Source organism: Balaenoptera physalus (assembly GCF_965194825.1).
Source record: "Balaenoptera physalus genome assembly, chromosome: 17".
Taxonomy (NCBI): domain Eukaryota; kingdom Metazoa; phylum Chordata; class Mammalia; order Artiodactyla; family Balaenopteridae; genus Balaenoptera; species Balaenoptera physalus.
This window is the reverse complement of record NC_138895.1, coordinates 80,050,185-80,068,485: the sequence shown is the minus strand read 5'-3', so window position 1 is coordinate 80,068,485 and position 18,301 is coordinate 80,050,185. Positions and strand designations below refer to the sequence as shown.

General features: G+C 35.8%; 1 protein-coding gene and 1 long non-coding RNA gene across 3 annotated transcripts in view; both read right to left on the bottom strand.

Annotated features, from left to right (window-relative positions):
• Positions 1-18,301, bottom strand: part of LOC309646990 — a 326,276-nt gene that overhangs the window by 233,338 nt on the left and 74,637 nt on the right. The gene's annotated exons all lie outside the window — the stretch shown is intronic.
• LOC309646969 (myb/SANT-like DNA-binding domain-containing protein 4) lies at positions 12,975-15,896 on the bottom strand. Its single transcript, XM_082433857.1, has one exon. It carries the CDS (start codon positions 15,594-15,596, stop codon positions 14,559-14,561), a length of 1,038 nt encoding a protein of 345 aa, XP_082289983.1. The 5' UTR covers positions 15,597-15,896; the 3' UTR covers positions 12,975-14,558.

The following is an 18,301-nucleotide window of genomic DNA, read 5'->3' as shown; positions in this document are numbered from 1 at the left end:
TGACATAAAGATAGCAGAGTAAACAAAATAGAAACACTGATTGAACTCATAGAATAAAACTTTACCAGGTTGTGACCAAGTAACTGGTACCAGACTGTCTCTTCTGCTGTAAACAACTATAAAACTGGGGGAAAATATATGAGGCAACAGTTTATAGGCAGTGGAAGACAGCTGTGATTTTTAAGAGTAGGAAATCTCATGAGGTGATGCCCATGACTAGGTCCAGCCCTCCCTCTACCCAGGACGATTTCTCAATTATGACACCATAAGCTTCTATACAAGAAAAGCATGACATTTCCCTTGAGCTGAGGAGGCAGAAATAAGAGTCTGGGGCAGCTGCAGCGGTTGGAACTTGCAAGGTAGAACATTTGAGGCAAAGGGGTTCTTGCAGAAAGACAAAAATCCATGTTTGATTCCCCATGAGTCTTTCTTGAGGGCTAACTGAAGACATGCTGGACAAGAATACACACGTTTCTCTAGAGAGAAGCAGTAGAGTTGAGGGCAGAACACAGACACTAAGGTTTAAGCGGAACTCAAAGATGCTCAGGTCCTGATGACATAGACTATAGGACTCCTTTAATGTCTATTGCCAATCCAAACATCCAACTGAGATGCCAGAAATTCCATGCCTTAAAAGCAATGGCAAAACCCAAAGCAAGACCTTCTCTAGACATGCCCTAATAAAGCCAACAACTAAGCTGTGAGAAGATCTGCAGGAAAGACAATATAAAGGTGAAGCTCCATTAAGTTGTACAGCTTGGGGAACACCTTGGGCTTCCACAGATCTGCCATAACAAAACATCAAACTAAACGTTCACAAGTTTGAGGTGATCATTCAGTAACTAAACTGCCTCCTAGAATAAAATATCAAAGCCCGAAGAGGATAATAAAAATCCAGATTATCTATAGTAAAAAAATCATTATATCTTACATACAATCAAATATTCTGAACACCAAAGAAAAGTGAAAGTGTAACCATAAACTAGAAAAAGCATGGCATAGGAAAGTCCAGGTGTTGAACTTAGCATAGACTTTAAAGAAGCTATTCTGAGAAGGCACCTTCAGGATGGTGGAGGAGTAAGATGTGGAGATCACCTTCCTCCCCACAAATACATCAAAACTACATCTACATGTGGAACAACTCCTACAGAACACCTACTTAACGCTGGCAGAAGACTTCAGACTTCCCAAAAGGCAAGAAACTCCCTACATACATGGCCGTGTGGCTGACAGGGTCTTGGTGCTCTGGCCGGGTGTCAGGCCTGAGCCTCTGAGGTGGGAGAGCCGAGTTCAGTATATTGGTCCACCAGAGACCTCATAGCCCCACGCAATATCAAATGGCGAAGGCTCTCCCAGAGATCTCCATCTCAAAGCTAAGACCCAGCTCCACTCAATGACCAGCAATTTACAGTGCTGGACACCCTATGTCAAACAACTAGCAAGACAGGAACACATTAGCAGACAGGCAGCCTAAAATCATAATAAGTTCACAGACACCCCACCCCAAAACACACCACTGGACGCAGCCCTGCCCACCAGAAAAACAAGATCCAGCCCCACCCACCACAACACAGGCACCAGTTCCCCCCACCAGGAAGCCTACACAACCCACTGATCCAACCTTACCCACTGGGGGCAGACACCAAAAACAATGGGAACTATGAACCTGCAGCCTGCGAAAAGGAGACCCCAAACACAGTAAGTTAAGCAAAATGAGAAGACAGAGAAATACACAACAGATGAAGGAGCAAGGTAAAAACCCACCAGACGAAACAAATGAAGAGGAAACAGGCAGTCTACCTGAAAAAGAATTCAGAGTAATGATAGTAAAGATGATCCAAATCTTGGAAATAGAATGGAGAAAATACAAGAAACATTTAACAAGGATCGAGAAGAACTGAAGAGAAAATAAATAATGATGAACAACACAATAAATGAAATTAAAAATTCTCTAGAAGGAATCAATAGCAGAATAACTGAGGCAGAAGAATGGATAAGTGACCTGGAAGATAAAATAGTGGAAATAACTACCACAGAGCAGAATAAAGAAAAAAGAATGAAAAGAATTGAGGACAGTCTCAGAGACCTCTGGGACAACATTAAACGCACAAACATTCGAGTTATAGGGGTCCCAGAAGAAGAAGAGAAAATATTTGAAGAGATTATAGTTGAAAACTTCCCTAATATGGGAAAGGAAATAGTCAATCAAGTCCAGGCAAAGAGTCCCATACAGGATAAATCCAAGGAGAAACATGCCAAGACACATATTAATCAAACTATCAAAAATTAAATGCAAAGATAAAATATTAAAAGCAGCAAGGGAAAAGCAACAAATAACATACAAGGGAATCCCCATAAGGTTAACAGCTGATCTTTCAGCAGAAACTCTGCAAGCCAGAAGGGAGTGGCAGGACATATTTAAAGTGGTGAAAGGGAAAAAACTACAAACAAGATTACTCTACCCAGCAACGATCTCACTCAGATTCGACAGAGAAATTAAAACCTTTACAGACAAGCAAAAGCTAAGAGAATTCAGCACCACCAAACCAGCTTTACAACAAATGCTAAAGGAACTTCTCTAGGCAAGAAACACAAGAGAAGGAAAAGATCTACAATAACAAACCCCCCAAAATTAAGAAAATGGGAATAGGAACATACATATCGATAATTACCTTAAATGTAAATGGATTAAATGCTCCATCCAAAAGACACAGACTAGCTGAATGAATACAAAAACAAGACCCATATATATGCTGTCTACAAGAGACCCACTTCACACCTAGGGACACATACAGACTGAAAATGAGGGGATGGAAAAAGATAGTCCATGCAAATGGAAATCAAAAAAAGCTGGAGTAGCAATTCTCATATTAGACAAAATAGGCTTTAAAATAGACTTTTACAAGAGACAAAGAAGGACACTACATAATGATCAAGGGATCAATCCAAGAAGAAGATATAAAAATTGTAAATACTTATGCATCCAATATAGGAGCACCTCAATACATAAGGCATATGCTAACAGCCATAAAAGGGGAAATCGACAGTAACACAATCATAGTAGGGGAATTTAACAACCCACTTTCACCAACGGACAGATAATCCAAAATGAAAATAAATAAGGAAACACAAGCTTTAAATGATACATTAAACAAGATGGACTTAATTGATATTTATAGAACATTCCATCCAAAAACAGCAGAATACACTTTCTTCTCAAGTGCTCATGGAACATTCTCCAAGATAGATCATATCTTGGGTCACAAATCAAGCCTTGGTAAATTTAGGAAAATTGAAATCGTATCAAGTATCTTTTCCAGCCATGCTATGAGACTAGATATCAATTACAGGAAAAAATCTGTAAAAAATACAAACACATGGGGGACTAAACGATACACTACTAAATAACCAAGAGATAACTGAAGAAATCAAAGAGGAAATCAAAGAGTACCTAAAAACAAATGACAATGAAAACACAATGACCCAAAACCTACAGGATGCAACAAAAGCAGTTCTAACAGGGAAGATTATAGCAATACAATCCTACCTCAAGAGACAAGAAACATCTCAAATAAACAACCTAATCTTACACCTAAAGCAATTAGAGAAAGAAGAACAAAAAAACCCAAAGTTAGCAGAAGGAAAGAAATCATAAAGATCAGATCAGAAATAAATGAAAAAGAAATGAAGGAAACAGTAGCAAAGATCAATAAAACTAAAAGCTGGTTCTTTGAGAAGATAAACAAAATTGATAAACCACTAGCCAGACTCATCAAGAAAAAAAGGGAGAAGACTCAGATCAACAGAATTAGAAATGAAAAATGAGAAATAACAACTGACATTGTAGAAATACAAAGGATCATGAGAGATTACTACAAGCAACTATATGCCAATAAAATGGACAACCTGGAAGAAATGGAAACATTCTTAGAAATGCACAACCTTCCGAGACTGAACCAGGAAGAAACAGAAAATACAAACAGACAAATCACAAGACCTGAAATTGAAACTGTGATTAAAAATCTCCCAACAAACAAAAGCCCAGAAACAGATGGCTTCACAGGTGAATTCTATCAAACATTTAGAGAAGAGCTAACACCTATCCTTCTCAAACTCTTCCAAAATATAGCAGAGGGAGAAAGACTCCCAAATACATTCTACATGGCCACCATCACCCTGATACCAAAACCAAAGATATCACAAAGAAAGAAAACTACAGGCCAATATTACTGATGAACATAGATGCAAAAATCCTCAACAAAAAACTAGCAAACAGAATTCAACAGCACATTAAAAGGCTCATACACCATGATCAAGTGGGGTTTATCCCAGGAATGCAAGGATTCTTCAATATACGTGAATCAACCAATGTGATACACCATATTAACAAACTGAAGGATAAAAACCATATGATCATCTCAATAGATACAGAAAAAGCTTTTGACAAAATTCAACACCCATTTATGATAAAAACCCTCCAGAAAGTAGGCATGGAGGGAACTTATCTCAACATAATAAAGGCCATATATGACAAACCCACAGCTAACATTGTTCTCAATGGTGAAAAACTGAAACCATTTCCTCTAAGATCAGGAACAAGACAAGGTTGTCCACTCTCACCACTATTATTCAACATAGTTTTGGAAGTTTTAGCCACAGCAATCAGAGAAGAAAAAGAAATAAAAGAATCCAAATCAGAAAAGAAGAAGAAAACCTGTCACTGTTTGCAAATGACATGATACTATACATAGAGAATCCTAAAGATGCTACCAGAAAACTTCTAGAGCTACTCAATGAATCTGGTAAAGTAGCAGGATACAAAATTAATGCACAGAAATCTCTTGCATTCCTATACACTAATGATGAAAAATCTGAAACAGAAATTAAGGAAACACTCCCATTTACCAATGCAACAAAAAGAATAAAATACCTAGGAATAAACCTACTAAGGAGACAAAAGACCTGTATGCAGAAAACTATAAGACACTGATGAAAGAAATTAAAGATGATGCAAACATATGGAGAGATATACCATGTTCTTGGATTGGAAGAATCAATATTGTGGAAATGTCTGTAGTACCCAAAGCAATCTACAGAATTAATGCAATCCCTATCAAATTACCAATGGCATTTTTCACAGAACTAGAACAAAAAATTTCACAATTTGTATGGAAACACAAAAGACCCTGAATGGCCAAAGTAATCTTGAGAAAGAAAAATGGAGCTGGAGGAATCAGGCTCCCAGACTTCAGACTATACTTCAAAGCTAAAGTAATCAAGACAGTATGGTACTGGCACAAAAACAGAAATATAGATCAATGGAACAGGATAGAAAGCCCAGAGATACACCTACGCACACATGGTCACCTTACCTTTGATAAATGAGGCAAGAATATATAGTGGAGAAAAGACAGCCTCTTCAATAAGTGGTGCTGGGAAAACTGGATAGCTACATTTAAAAGAATGAAATTAGAACACTCCCTAACACCATACACAAAAATAAACTCAAAATGGATTAAAGACCTAAATGTAAGGCCAGACACTATAAAACTCTTAGAGGAAAACATAGGTAGAACACTCTATGACATAAATCACAGCAAGATCCTTTTTGACCCACCTCCTAGAGAAATGGAAATGAAAACAAAAATAAACAAATGGGATGCAATGAAACTTAAAAGCTTTTGCACAGCAAAGGAAACCATAAACAAGATGAAAAGACAACCCTTGGAATGGGAGAAAATATTTGCAAATGAAGCAACTGACAAAGGATTAATCTCCAAAACTTACATGCAGCTCATGCAGCTCAGTATTTAAAAAAAAAAAAAAAACCCAATCCAAAAATGGGCAGAAGACCTAAATAGACGTTTCTCCAAAGAGGATATACAGGTTGCCAACAAACACATGAAAGGATGCTCAACATCACTAATCATCAGAGAAATGCAAATCAAAACTACAATGAGGTTTCACCTCACACCGGTCAGAATGGCCATCATCAAAAAATCTACAAACAATAAATGCTGGAGAGGGTGTGGAGAAAAGGGAACCCTCTTGCACTGTTGGTGGGAATTTAAATTGATACAGCCACTATGGAGAACAGTATGGAGGTTCCTTAAAAAACTAAAAATAGAACTACCATACGACCCAGCAATCCCACTACTGGGCATATACCCTGAGAAAACCATAATTCAAAATGAGTCATGTACCACAATGTTCATTGCAGCTCTATTTACAATAGCCAGGACATGGAAGCAACCTAAGTGTCCATCGACAGATGAATGGATAAAGAAGATGTGGCACATATATACAATGGGATATTACTCAGCCATAAAAAGGAACGAAATTGAGTCATTTGTAGAGACGTGGATGGATCTAGAGACTGTCATACAGAGTGAAGTAAGTCAGAAAGAGAATAACAAATACCATATGCTAACACATATATATGGAATCTAAAAAAGAAAAAAAAAAGTTCTGAAGAACCTAAGGGCAGGACAGGAATAAAGACACAGACGTAGAGAATGGACTTCAGGACACGGGGAGGGAGAAAGTTAAACTGGGACAAAGTGAGAGAATAGCATTGACATATATACACTACCAAATGTAAAATAGATAGCTAGTGGGAAGCAGCTGCATAGCACAGGGATATGAGCTCTGTGCTTTGTGACCACCTACAGGGGTGGGATAGGGAGGGTGGGAGGGAGATGCAAGAGGGAGGATATATGGGGATATATGTATATGTATAGCTGATTTACCTTGTCATACAGTAGAAACTAACACACCATTGTAAAGCAATCATACTCCAATAAAGATGTTAAAAGAAAAAAGAAGCTATTCTGAATATGCTCGAAGAATTAAAGAATTACTTATATTAGCTGTATATTTCTGCGTAACAAATTACTACCAAACTTAAGAGGATGAAAAACAAACTTTTATTATGGAGCAGTAATTTGGGCACAGTTGAACTTGTTCCTCTGCTTCAGGGTATCTTACAGAACTGCAAAGTATTGGCCAGGCTTTATCTCAAGACTCAAATGGGGAAAGATATTCTTCCAAGATAAAAGGGTTTTAGCAGCATTCAGTTCCTTGTGGGCTGTGAGACTGGGTTCCCTGCTGGCCACCCTCAGTTCCTTTCTGTGTGTGCCCCTCCGTCATGGCAGCTTACTTCATCAGAGCCAGTAAGAGAGAGCCTCTGCTAGCAAGATGGAAATCACAATCTTTTGTAATCTAGTCTCAGAAATGGCATCATATAACATTTGCTATATTCTATCAATTAGAAACAAGTCATAAAGCGAGCCCACACTCAAAGGGAGAACACTATAACATGGCATTAATGGTGAATAAAAAAAGATGAGCATCTTTAAGTACCGTCTTAGAAGTCTGTATATAACATTAGCCATTACGAAATACAAATTAAAATCACAGTGAGATACTAGTTAGCTAAAATTAAAAAGACTGTAAACACCAAATGTTGACGGGTTTGTGGATCAGCTGTAACTCTCATGCATCGTTGGTGGGTGTGGGAAATGCTACACCACTTTAGCAAAACAGTTTAGCAGTTTCTTATAAAGTCAAGCAAACATTTACATTATAATACAGCAAGTGAACTTTATGTACTTATCTAAGATAACTGAATATGCATGTCCACACAAAGACTTGTACATAGATATCTATAGTGGTTTTATTCATAATATTAGAAATTGAAAACAGTACAAATGTCCATCAATGAATAAAAGGACATATATAGTAGAACACTGCTAGTCAGTAAAAAGAACAAAGTACTGATACATGCAATAGCATAGGTAAACCACAAAAGCAGTATGGTGAGTGAAAGAAGCCAGATAAAAAAGAGTATATATTTGATGATTCCATATGTATGATGTTCAAGAACAGGTAAAATTAAGCTTTAGTGAAGGAGTCAGATTTTTGCACCATTTGACTAGAAAGAAGAATAAGGTGACTTTTTGGAGTGATGGAAATGTTCTGTAATTTAATTTCAGTAGTGTTAAATGGGTGTTTATATTTGTCAAACTCAGAAAACTATATATACTTAAATGGATTATTTTTAATACAAATATATAAATTATATCTCCATAAACTTAAAACTAGATATATGATTATAAAGACCTAAAACTGAAAGAGAAAAAAGATCTCCAACAAATGCAAATCAAGTGAACACAGTCTTAGATATGATTATGTAAAATGTTCAAATTAAAAATTAATATTCTCCTAGAAATGATACACAGGTTAACAAAGGGGAGGAGCAAAGGGGGCAGAGAGCCTGGCATTTGTTTTTAACTCTCGACATCAGAAGACAGTAAGATACAACTAGCAATGTGTGAGTCCCCTAGACATGTCCTTAGGCAGTGGCTATGAACGTGTCAATGAAATGTGTGCGGTGTGCACCATTAACTCCTGACACAACTGGTGATGTGGAATATACTGTATGTGTATTCTGTTCCCTCAAGCAATGCACACATCCACATGCCTTTCCTCAAAAGAAACATGCGCATCTGTGCATGTATTCTATGTATAGATATACGTGTGTACGTGTATAGATATACGTGTGTACGTGTATACGTATGTGTGTATACATGTGTATGTGTATATTTGTATATGCATATACATATTCTAGTTACGAAGATGTTAAATTCTTCAAGAAAGGGGAAAAAACTTACAAAATCAGTACAAAATGTGTAATGAAATAACTTTACATAAATTTATTTGTATATGGATATATATTTTATATATATACTCATGCTAATATAGAAAATAGTTTTGAAATACAAATAAATCATAATGTAATAGAAATATTTTATTAATAAATACCAACAGCTGTAAAGCTTGGTTATTTAAGCAAAAAAAAAAAAAATGGAAGGAAGAAAAATTCATAAAAGTACATTTTTGATAAATTCATCATGTTACTCAAAACGTTTTCTTTCCTTCTGAGGCTGATAATCAGAAACCAGTGGATCAAATATATTAGAAAATATAAAGTGGATATCGTTCAAATTAATAAAATGGTGTATTCCACTTCTCAACCAGTAGATTCAAAGCAAATAACACTTAAAAGGTGAAGCGAAACCAATGGATTATAAAAACAACAACAATACTAAGTATTTGGAAAAAATCTGAAGAAGGAAAACCAAGAATGAGAGTTATGGAAACAGATATAAATAATTCAACTAATAAAAAAGACTTATACCAAAACAAAATTTAAATATGTACATTTTGTAAACACCCCTGAAAAACATAATTGCAAAACGTAAGAAAGGACAAATATATAGTGTGTTTGCATATATAACATATGTGGAATTTTACTAATATCAAAATAAAATTTAAAATAAAAATATGGACTAGAAGGACTTTAATATTTTGATAAGATTAATAAGTTACAATGAATACATAATTGTCCTAAACTGCAAAAACCCAATAAAGAGTATTGCAACGTTTAAATATTTAAATTATATCAGAAGGTTTAGAAAGTCATAGTTGTCATATGAGATTTTAACTCCGTTTCATTCTAAGGAGCAAAGGTTATTTAATTCTAAAAATATTTTTTTCAGAAAAGTATGCAGATACATAGTTAAAAAGATATTAACTGTGCTGCTATCATTGGTAGTTGAAACATAAATAATAAAAATATCCAAAAATTATTGCATGGTCCTATAAAAATTATAATTTAATATATAAAATGTATGTAAGGAAAAACACATAAGGGTTGCTTATTAACAGTAAAAAAATTTTAATTAAATTAAAATCTATGGTAAAAAAAGTACATTTTGAGAACTTTTTTAATTTAGTGAGTGAAACAGAGCAGCTATTTGATATTTTTTGTACTTTTACATCGTTACTAGTGAGCACTGATAATGTATTTCGATGTAATATTGCCACTTGTTCTTACTTTTGAATTATCTCTTTATATCCTTTACCCATTTTATACAATTATTAACTTATAAGAGTTACTATACATAGTTGTTAGATATTTATATTTGGAATAAATTGAGTGCTCAGTAAGGACTCTACTAATCTCATGCTAAAGTAACCATAAATACATGTAAAAGGAAATATAAAGTAATATTATCATAAAGCAATATTACCAGAAGCCAAAAGGAATTTTGGCATTATATATAAAGACACTTTACTGAATTTTATGCAAATTTACTCAATAGCTCCTCTTTTAATAATTTATCTTAGGAAAAATCAGAAAAGTGGAATCAGGTAGTATATAACCAATGGAAGTATCTTTATATAATTTTTAACATTATGGGAAATGCTTATGATAAAATGTTAACAGAAAAAGTGCAGGATGAAATAATAACTATAAAATACGAGCTCCATTCAGTAAAGAAAATGTTTTAGAAGAAACTATGAAAGTGAAATAGTTTCATTCATTGTCTCAAGGATCTGATCATAGGTGATGTGTGTCTGCTTTTGTTAGTTTTTGGTAATTTCTATACATCCTACGTATCACTTTGATGCACAACATAATAAGGTAAAATTGCAAAAATTTACTGAAAGAGATTTGGCATGTAAAAAAATACTATCCATATAACTTGAGATGCTTCTTAAATGACAACAAAAATATCTGTGATTATTAAGTAGGACTTAAAAAGAGCAAGAAAGAGAAGTTCCTGTGGAGAGAACTTGGGACAAGCGTGGCTTTGGCTGCACATGGCAACCTCAGAAACCTGGAGTAACGTGCTAGTTCACTATTCCTACTCACAGAGTTATTATTACCTTCTTGGGGAGGAGAAATCGAATACAACCTTGATGGTGTTATTTAATTACAAGACTTCCAGATAACTATCTGGTTATCATTGTAGAACATGTACTGTGCGCTCAATAAAAACCCCTGCTGTGAGCCCCATACAGTGGGAAGAAGGCTGAGTGAAAGAGCTTCTCTACAAAATGATCTCGTCCTGGTTGAACAGCTAACTCATAGTCAGGGTTTTGGTACCATGTGAGCAGGGTCTCTTAAAGAATATTGCCTTGGGATGGCTCACTTCTCCAGCTTGGTACACACCACATCGGTACTGTTCAAAAGCCACGACTACCTTGCTTGTGTAGCTTAGTATCCTCAGTATTCTCTTTCCCCCAAGCTGCTCTGCTAGACCCCTCTCTTCCTACTTCTGTACAATATGCTTTAGGCTTAGAACCTTCAGATTTCCCACCAGCTCCTAAAAACACCCCAAATATTCCCATTACCTTCTTTTGCTTGTTCCTGCTATCAAAATCCATTTAAAAAGAAATTAAACAGGGTCTGATTCAACTCCCATTTTTTCCATGTATATTTTTCAAATTCTTTCCAGCTGCATTTAATAAAGTATTTCCTTTCGGTGTGCTCTTAACTTTATTTTTATCATAGCAGTAATCACAGGGAGTTGCATACTGGGATTCAATTTAGGTAAGCACTTTTGTTGCTAACTATAAGCTGTTGTAGAAAAGAAGCTCTCTCATTAATCTTTGCATCCCTTGCAATGCCTAATCTAATGCCTTGAACACCAAAAATGCTAAATAATGAGTTTTTGGGTTTTAAGTTGAAAAAAATCTGTGTAAAAATATTCCATTCAGGCATTTTTATATTTAATTCAATAAACATCTGTTGCATCCAATTATATGTCAAACTCTGCTTTGGATATAAAAGATATAAAGATAAATAAGGAGAAAAGTTACATTTAAGGTGCTTAATAAACTACGTATCATTTTGTAAGAAGGCAGAAACAATCTTCTTTACTGATTAATAGAAAGAAATATTTCTATAATTTTAGAAGCTTTTTGGTGCAACATGGATCTTGGTTGCTAATGATAAAATTAAACTTGACCAGACTTCAGAAAGAGTCTGGAAGATCTGTCTTTGAATGGTTTATCTTGAAGTGCTCTTTGAGCTCTTTCTCCTCCAATCAGAAAAAAATACACATACGGTTCCCTGTCTTGTGAACATGTTGTTACAGAGAAGGTCAGAAGGAAAGAAATCAATAGAATTTTGTCATCTCTAAACCAGAAGGGATTATTTCTCAGACTATCTCCCTTGTGTGTAAGTGTGTGCATTTTATTAGATTGTATCACTTGTGACAAGCGTATCTGTTGCACAGACACTCAGTTTAGATGTAAGCCAACGGAAAGAAAAGGAAAGGGAAACACACCATCAATTATTAAGCATCGTTTGTCGGGAATAGTGTTAGAGATTCACAAAGAAACTACAGCTCAGAAAAATAAACTAACTTAAGCATGTTCACTAATTTTATTGATAAATCATTTGACAACTATTAATTCATGGAGAGCATAGTTTTTCAGGGATAGCTTCCTAACAGATCTTTGTCCTTCACTCTCCTCCCATTCTTCAACCCAATGTCTTACCAAATAATTACTAATGGGAACCACTGCGGCACTTGGATAGCTATTCTATATTAAAATATGTGAAAATATTTTTTTACCTTTCTCAGGTAACCTGGAACTCCTCATCTGATCCTCCTATCATTTCCTGACTACAGGAAGACATTTTTGTGGCAGAAAAAAACTTGGCATATTCTTTTCCTACCAGCAGATTAGCATCTTCCATGGTCTTCTACAGGTAGCAAAGAAGGCTCTCAGTGGTCCAGCACTTGTGAGACTTCGACATTCAACTGATTCTGCATTCATAGCAAACACAACATGCTCTCCTATCTAAACTTTACAACAACCCAATGATCTGGGGCTTATCATGTAACCATAAAGAAGTTCAGGAACTTGAGTCTCAGAGTAAGCTTGAGCGATATCATTTTTTTCGCCATTATTCACTGTGTATCTAATATCTAGTGAGCTGCCATAAATTAACATTTATTATAGGAAGCAGATGGAAAATGGGAAAGTGTTTGATAATTCTCACCATGTGGTTTTATTTTTATTTTTTTTTTTTTTTTTAGTATAGGCAAATTTTATTTCTATGGTAGAAGCATTTATTTCAGTTATAGAAAAATAACACTATTTCAAAGTCAAGGTAACTAAGAAGAAGTATATTTTTTCCTTACATACCCATACTCAAATGTCACATATGGTTTCAAGACATTCTTAAATTAACAAGGACCAAATGCGGAATCAAGGTAGTACCTGTCAATAGAAGAGATATACTAAGGCTACATATCAGCCCTGGAAATGGGAAAATACAAAGTGATCTCGTGCAGTGATTCTCAACTTTAGTGTGCATTAGAATCACCTGGATTGTGGAAGAAGTACCTTCAGGGGATTGAAGGCAAATCACCAGATTAAAGCAAGCCCTTGGTCTCAGAATAAACACCAAAGGGACTAAAGATACATACTTTGTTGCACAGGGAGGGGCAAAGACAAAATACATCATGATATATGAAATTAGCCATTTACACACTGTATGACTTCTAAGCCTCAGATTCAGGAATAATAATAGATACTACTCTCAATTTTCTACAGATTAGGTCAGGCAGTGTGCAGTGATTTCCTAATTCAAAACACACAGCTACTATTTCATCACCATCATCATTACTATTGGATACAAGGACATTCTCCCCCCACCCCCACTCCCAGTTCCAAATAGCTATTATCTATTTTAAAAATCAAATTACCACTTACTGAGTTCAAGCTCATTGACTACTGGTACCATTTTTAAACTGGTAACATGTTTACTAGATTCAACCACTTACATTAAGATTTCAGTACATGGTTGAAATGAAAATTTTTGTCTAAACTAAGACAATGGAATCAAAGAAGAAAGGGTAACTAACTAAAGCTTAAAAAGTGTGTGTGGTTTCTAAAGCATCAATAGCTAGACGAATGAACTGCTTTTCAAAGTGACCCACTTTAGACAATCTCTGATGTTCCCTGCAGTTTTCTGACTCTCACGTTATTTACAGATGGAAACATATGAATAAAATACCTATAATCTTCATTACTTTCTATATTCAATATACTACACAGTAATGTTTCATAGTTAAAGTTTTGGGCCATTTAAGTAACTCCCACATAAATATCTGAGGTTTTAATATTCTGAAACTGAAACACAGCTGAAGAGGTGCTCAGTCAGGCTAGGACAGGGTTTCTCAACCTCAGCAATGTTGACATTTTGGGTTGGATCATTCTTTTTTGTGGGGGGCTGTCCTGTGCATTGCAGGATGTAGGCATCCCTGGCCTCTCCCTACTACATGCCAGTAGCAACGTGCCCCACTGCCCAGTTTTGACAACCAAAAATGTCTCCAGACATTGCCAAATGTCTTTTGGGAGCCAAAGTCACCCCCAGTTGAGAACTATTGAGCTAGAATTTTACAGACATAATTGTAAACTCTGAGTGCACAGATTAGACAAGACTCTATGTAATTTTACTAATTTAAAGAGTATAGCACAATAGTTTTTGCTATACTGTTTATGCAAGGGCACATAGTTTTTATACAATATACTACTTAAGCATATAACTACCCACAAATAACTATCTTTTTCCTACTGAAAACACTAATATTAAACAGGAAAAAAAAAATAATACAGCTAATCCTGCAACCATTTTTATATTATCTAAGCCTATGGTTTACAAACAACTGATAAATGGAGACCTAAATAAATCACTGCAAGTGTCCTTCCTTCTGCATTCGTAGTCTCTCTTTCTCTACTTGTAAGCGCTCCTTTTCAATCTGCAGCTTCTCTGATTCAAATTTTAAAAACTGCAGCCTATCTTTTTCCAGTTGCAAGCGTTCTCTCTCAAGTTTTAACTTCTCTGTTTCTATATCCTGTGGTTGATATATGGACTTTTCTCCTTGACCAAGTTCATTTTCCAAAGATGGTTTCTCTGAGTTGACTATCTGTAACCTCAACTTCTCTCTTTCAATCTGCAGCCGCTCCTTCTCCAGCTGAAGCCGCTCATGCTCCATGTCTAACTGTCGCAGCCTCTCTTTCTCAATCTGTAGGCGTTCCTTCTCTACCTGCAGTCTTTCAGCCTCAATATCGAGCCGTCGTTTTTCCAATTCTAGTTTCTGTTTCTCTATGTTTACAAGCAAATGGGGCTCATCATATGCAGACCTAGATGGTGTTGAATTCAGAGTAAAAAACTCATCAATGTGGGGGAAATCAGGAAGTTCACTTTCCCTCCTGGAATCTGGTATGACTGATGACAACATTTCTTCTTCCTCTTCAATCTCAAATTCAGGACTCTGGGGATCTCTTTCTTCCTCTTCCACTTTGACCTCAGTTAAGGATCCACCTGCATCCCTGAAATCTGCCACATTTTGCCAATCAAAATTTGTATCATTTCGGAATCCAATCTTTTCATCTATCTCTTCAGTGAGAGAGTCATCTAAATCGGATGTGGGAAGGGGAAACCCCGAACCAACTAGCTTAATGTTCGCCTTCATCCTCTTTCTCTTCATAAGTGCTCGCCAGTCAAGGTACCTCCTTTTCACTTCTGTCCCTGTTCTCTGTTCTCCTTCTCCTACAGCATTCACACACTGTGCAATCTCCTCCCAAGCCATTCGCTTCATCACATTAATTGTTGTATTGAGCTGCTTGGAAAAAATGACTTCTTTCCTTTTTGTAATTTCTTTCAAAAGGGTCTGAGTTTCTTGTACACTGAAATTGCTTTTCCTTTTCCTTTTCAATTGCTTCATTTTCTAACTTAAATGCAGTTTTTACAGTAAGAGAAAATGTAAAAAGAATGTTGAGGAATGCTACGAAGTACAAAAATCAAGGACAATTCCTTGTTAGTACTTTGTTTAAATCAGTTTTCCATTCATCCAGTAGCACAGGCAGGATGGATGATTCCATGGTTTATGACTTCAAATTCACATACTGATCACTGCTACAGAGCTGATTTTTTTCCCTTGCTTGCAAAATGAGAGGGTGGGATGAGGCTGTTAAGGTCCACATTTCCTACGACGCCGGCAGCACCTCCCCACGCTCGCCTCTGGGGTGTGTGTCCATGTGGTTTTAAAGTATGACTTAATCATACATTTGGGGTGTGAAGGATTATTTAGTTCATGTCTTTCACATTCAAATGAAGAAACTGAAAATAATCATTTATTCCATTCATTCATTCAATTATTCAACTAATAAAAATATTGATACAAATAACATTAATGGCTGGCATTTATTTATTTAGTGTTCACAGTGTGTCAGGCACTGGTCTGGGAATTTTATATGCATTAACTCATTGAAATATTTATTGAGCACCTATTAGGCGCTTGTATCCTGGGGATCAAGTGGTTAATAGAGATGATCCTCTCTTCACAGAACTGACATTTTAGTGGAACAGACAGTGAACATGCAAGCAAAGAGTAAGATCATTTGAGTTTTTCTAAGTGTAATGGCAGGATTAAACAGGGTTATAATTTAGAGATTAACTGAGGTTGGCTATTTTAGCTAGGGTTGTCAGGACAGCCCTCTCTGAGCTGCCATATAAAATGAGTCAGCCCTGTGCAAAGAGAATTGAGAGCAGACATGAGATAAATTGTGAGAGGCCAGATCATTCATCCTCATTGTTCACAGTTACATGTTTGAGTTTTAGTCCAGATTTAATGGGGAGATATTGAAGAGTTTTAAGCAGGAGAATGAAATGATACAATTTACATTTTGAATGACCACTGTTATGGCTTTGTGGAAAATGGTCTGGGGAGAAAACAGCTTGAAATCCAAGGAGGCCTATTAGAAGGCTAAGTAACGATCTGGGCTAAGGAAAACTCTGCCTTGGGCCAGGTTAAAAGTTGTGAAGAGAAAAATAAGTCATGAATTGATTATATTTTGAAACTGAATTAATGGATTTGGAAATAAAATGTGTGGAGGTGATGAGGAGGAAAAGAAATATTAAGATGACTCCTATGATTTTTGCTTGAGAAACTGAATGGTTTACAATGAAACTTACACAAATGGGTAAAGACTAGGAGAGAACCAGGTATAATGAACGGGCAATCAAGAGTTCTCTCTTGACTATATTCACTCTGAAGTTCCTTTAGTCATGCAAATAGAAAAGCCAAATAAGAGTTTAGATCTATGGGCTGGGGGCTCAGGAAAGAGTATGAAGCCTAAGCTAAAAGTTTGAAGTCATTAATGCATAGATGACACCAAGACCATGGGGTTGATGAAATCACCTAAGAATATAACAAAGGGGGAAAGTTGGGGGGGCTCCAGGACAGACTCCAAAGACATGATAACACTTAGAGGGCAGGTTGAATAGGTCTGAGAGAAGAGACCAAGGAGTAATCAGTGAGGAGAAAAGGCACTTCTAAGGTTGGAGTGAGGTCCTAGAATCTCTGCAGGAAGAGATCTTCAAGGAGGGAGTGGTCAACGGTAGAAGGCAGAGAAGTGACTATTAGATTTAGAAGCATGATATGTTTATCATGAAAAATGGGGCAGTTTTGGATTTGAAAACAGATTGAAATTGATTGAAAAGAGAATTGGAGTTGAGAAACTGTAGATAGAGCACCCAAAAACTAATTGGAGAAATTTTGTTGTGAAAGGGAATACAGATAGGGTCAGATACAGGGTAATATAATGCATATGCATGTATTACATATTTATGAATACATATACAGCATTATCATTGTTATTACTTATATATAACAGACTTGAACATGTTCAAGGGTTGGGATGTACTCATCATTTAGAAGCTGGGAGACTTGTGCTATGGGCAAGACAGAAGTTAAATAAAGTAGCATAAATAAAGTAGCACCTTCTTGAAAAGGTAACAGAGGATTTAGAAACAAGAGTATGTGTTTCAAGTTATAAAGCTAAAGAGGGAATATGAGTCAAGAGTATAAGCCTCCTCATTTGCAGAAGAAAAGAACATGGGCCTTGAGATCAGTTAAAACCTTACCTGCCATTTACTATCTCTGACACTCCGGAAGTTATTTGATTTCTCTTAGTTTTAGTTTCTTTACTGTAAAAGGAGGGTAATAATATAGACCTAGTAACGTAAAAGGAAAGGTTTTCACAACACTTCTACTCCTCTGCATATGGCTAACTTATTGATCACAATATTATTTTGAAATGAATGTCTCTAAACTACTTCATGAATTCTGTAGTTCCTCTTTCCCACAGTGCCTATCCCAGCAAAGATTCAAAATTCTTAAAATGACACCAACTTGGTAAATATTATATTCCATATTTTCCCTTTTCTCCTTTTTAACCCTATTTTCTGTACAAATAACTTCATATAAAAATGACATTTTAAAATCAAATTTGCAGTTATTTTAGACAATTCTTTCCTAACTCAAAGCTCCTGGATGACCTCTTTTTTATTCCTGTGTTTGACAGCACACAGAATTTATAATTAATAAATTAAAAAATAAAAAAAAGAGGTTCTGATTATGTCATGCCA

Bases quoted from the DNA above. Each gene is read 5' to 3' on its own strand.
- LOC309646969 (XM_082433857.1), bottom strand. From the start codon at position 15,596: ATGAAGCAATTGAAAAGGAAAAGGAAAAGCAATTTCAGTGTACAAGAA.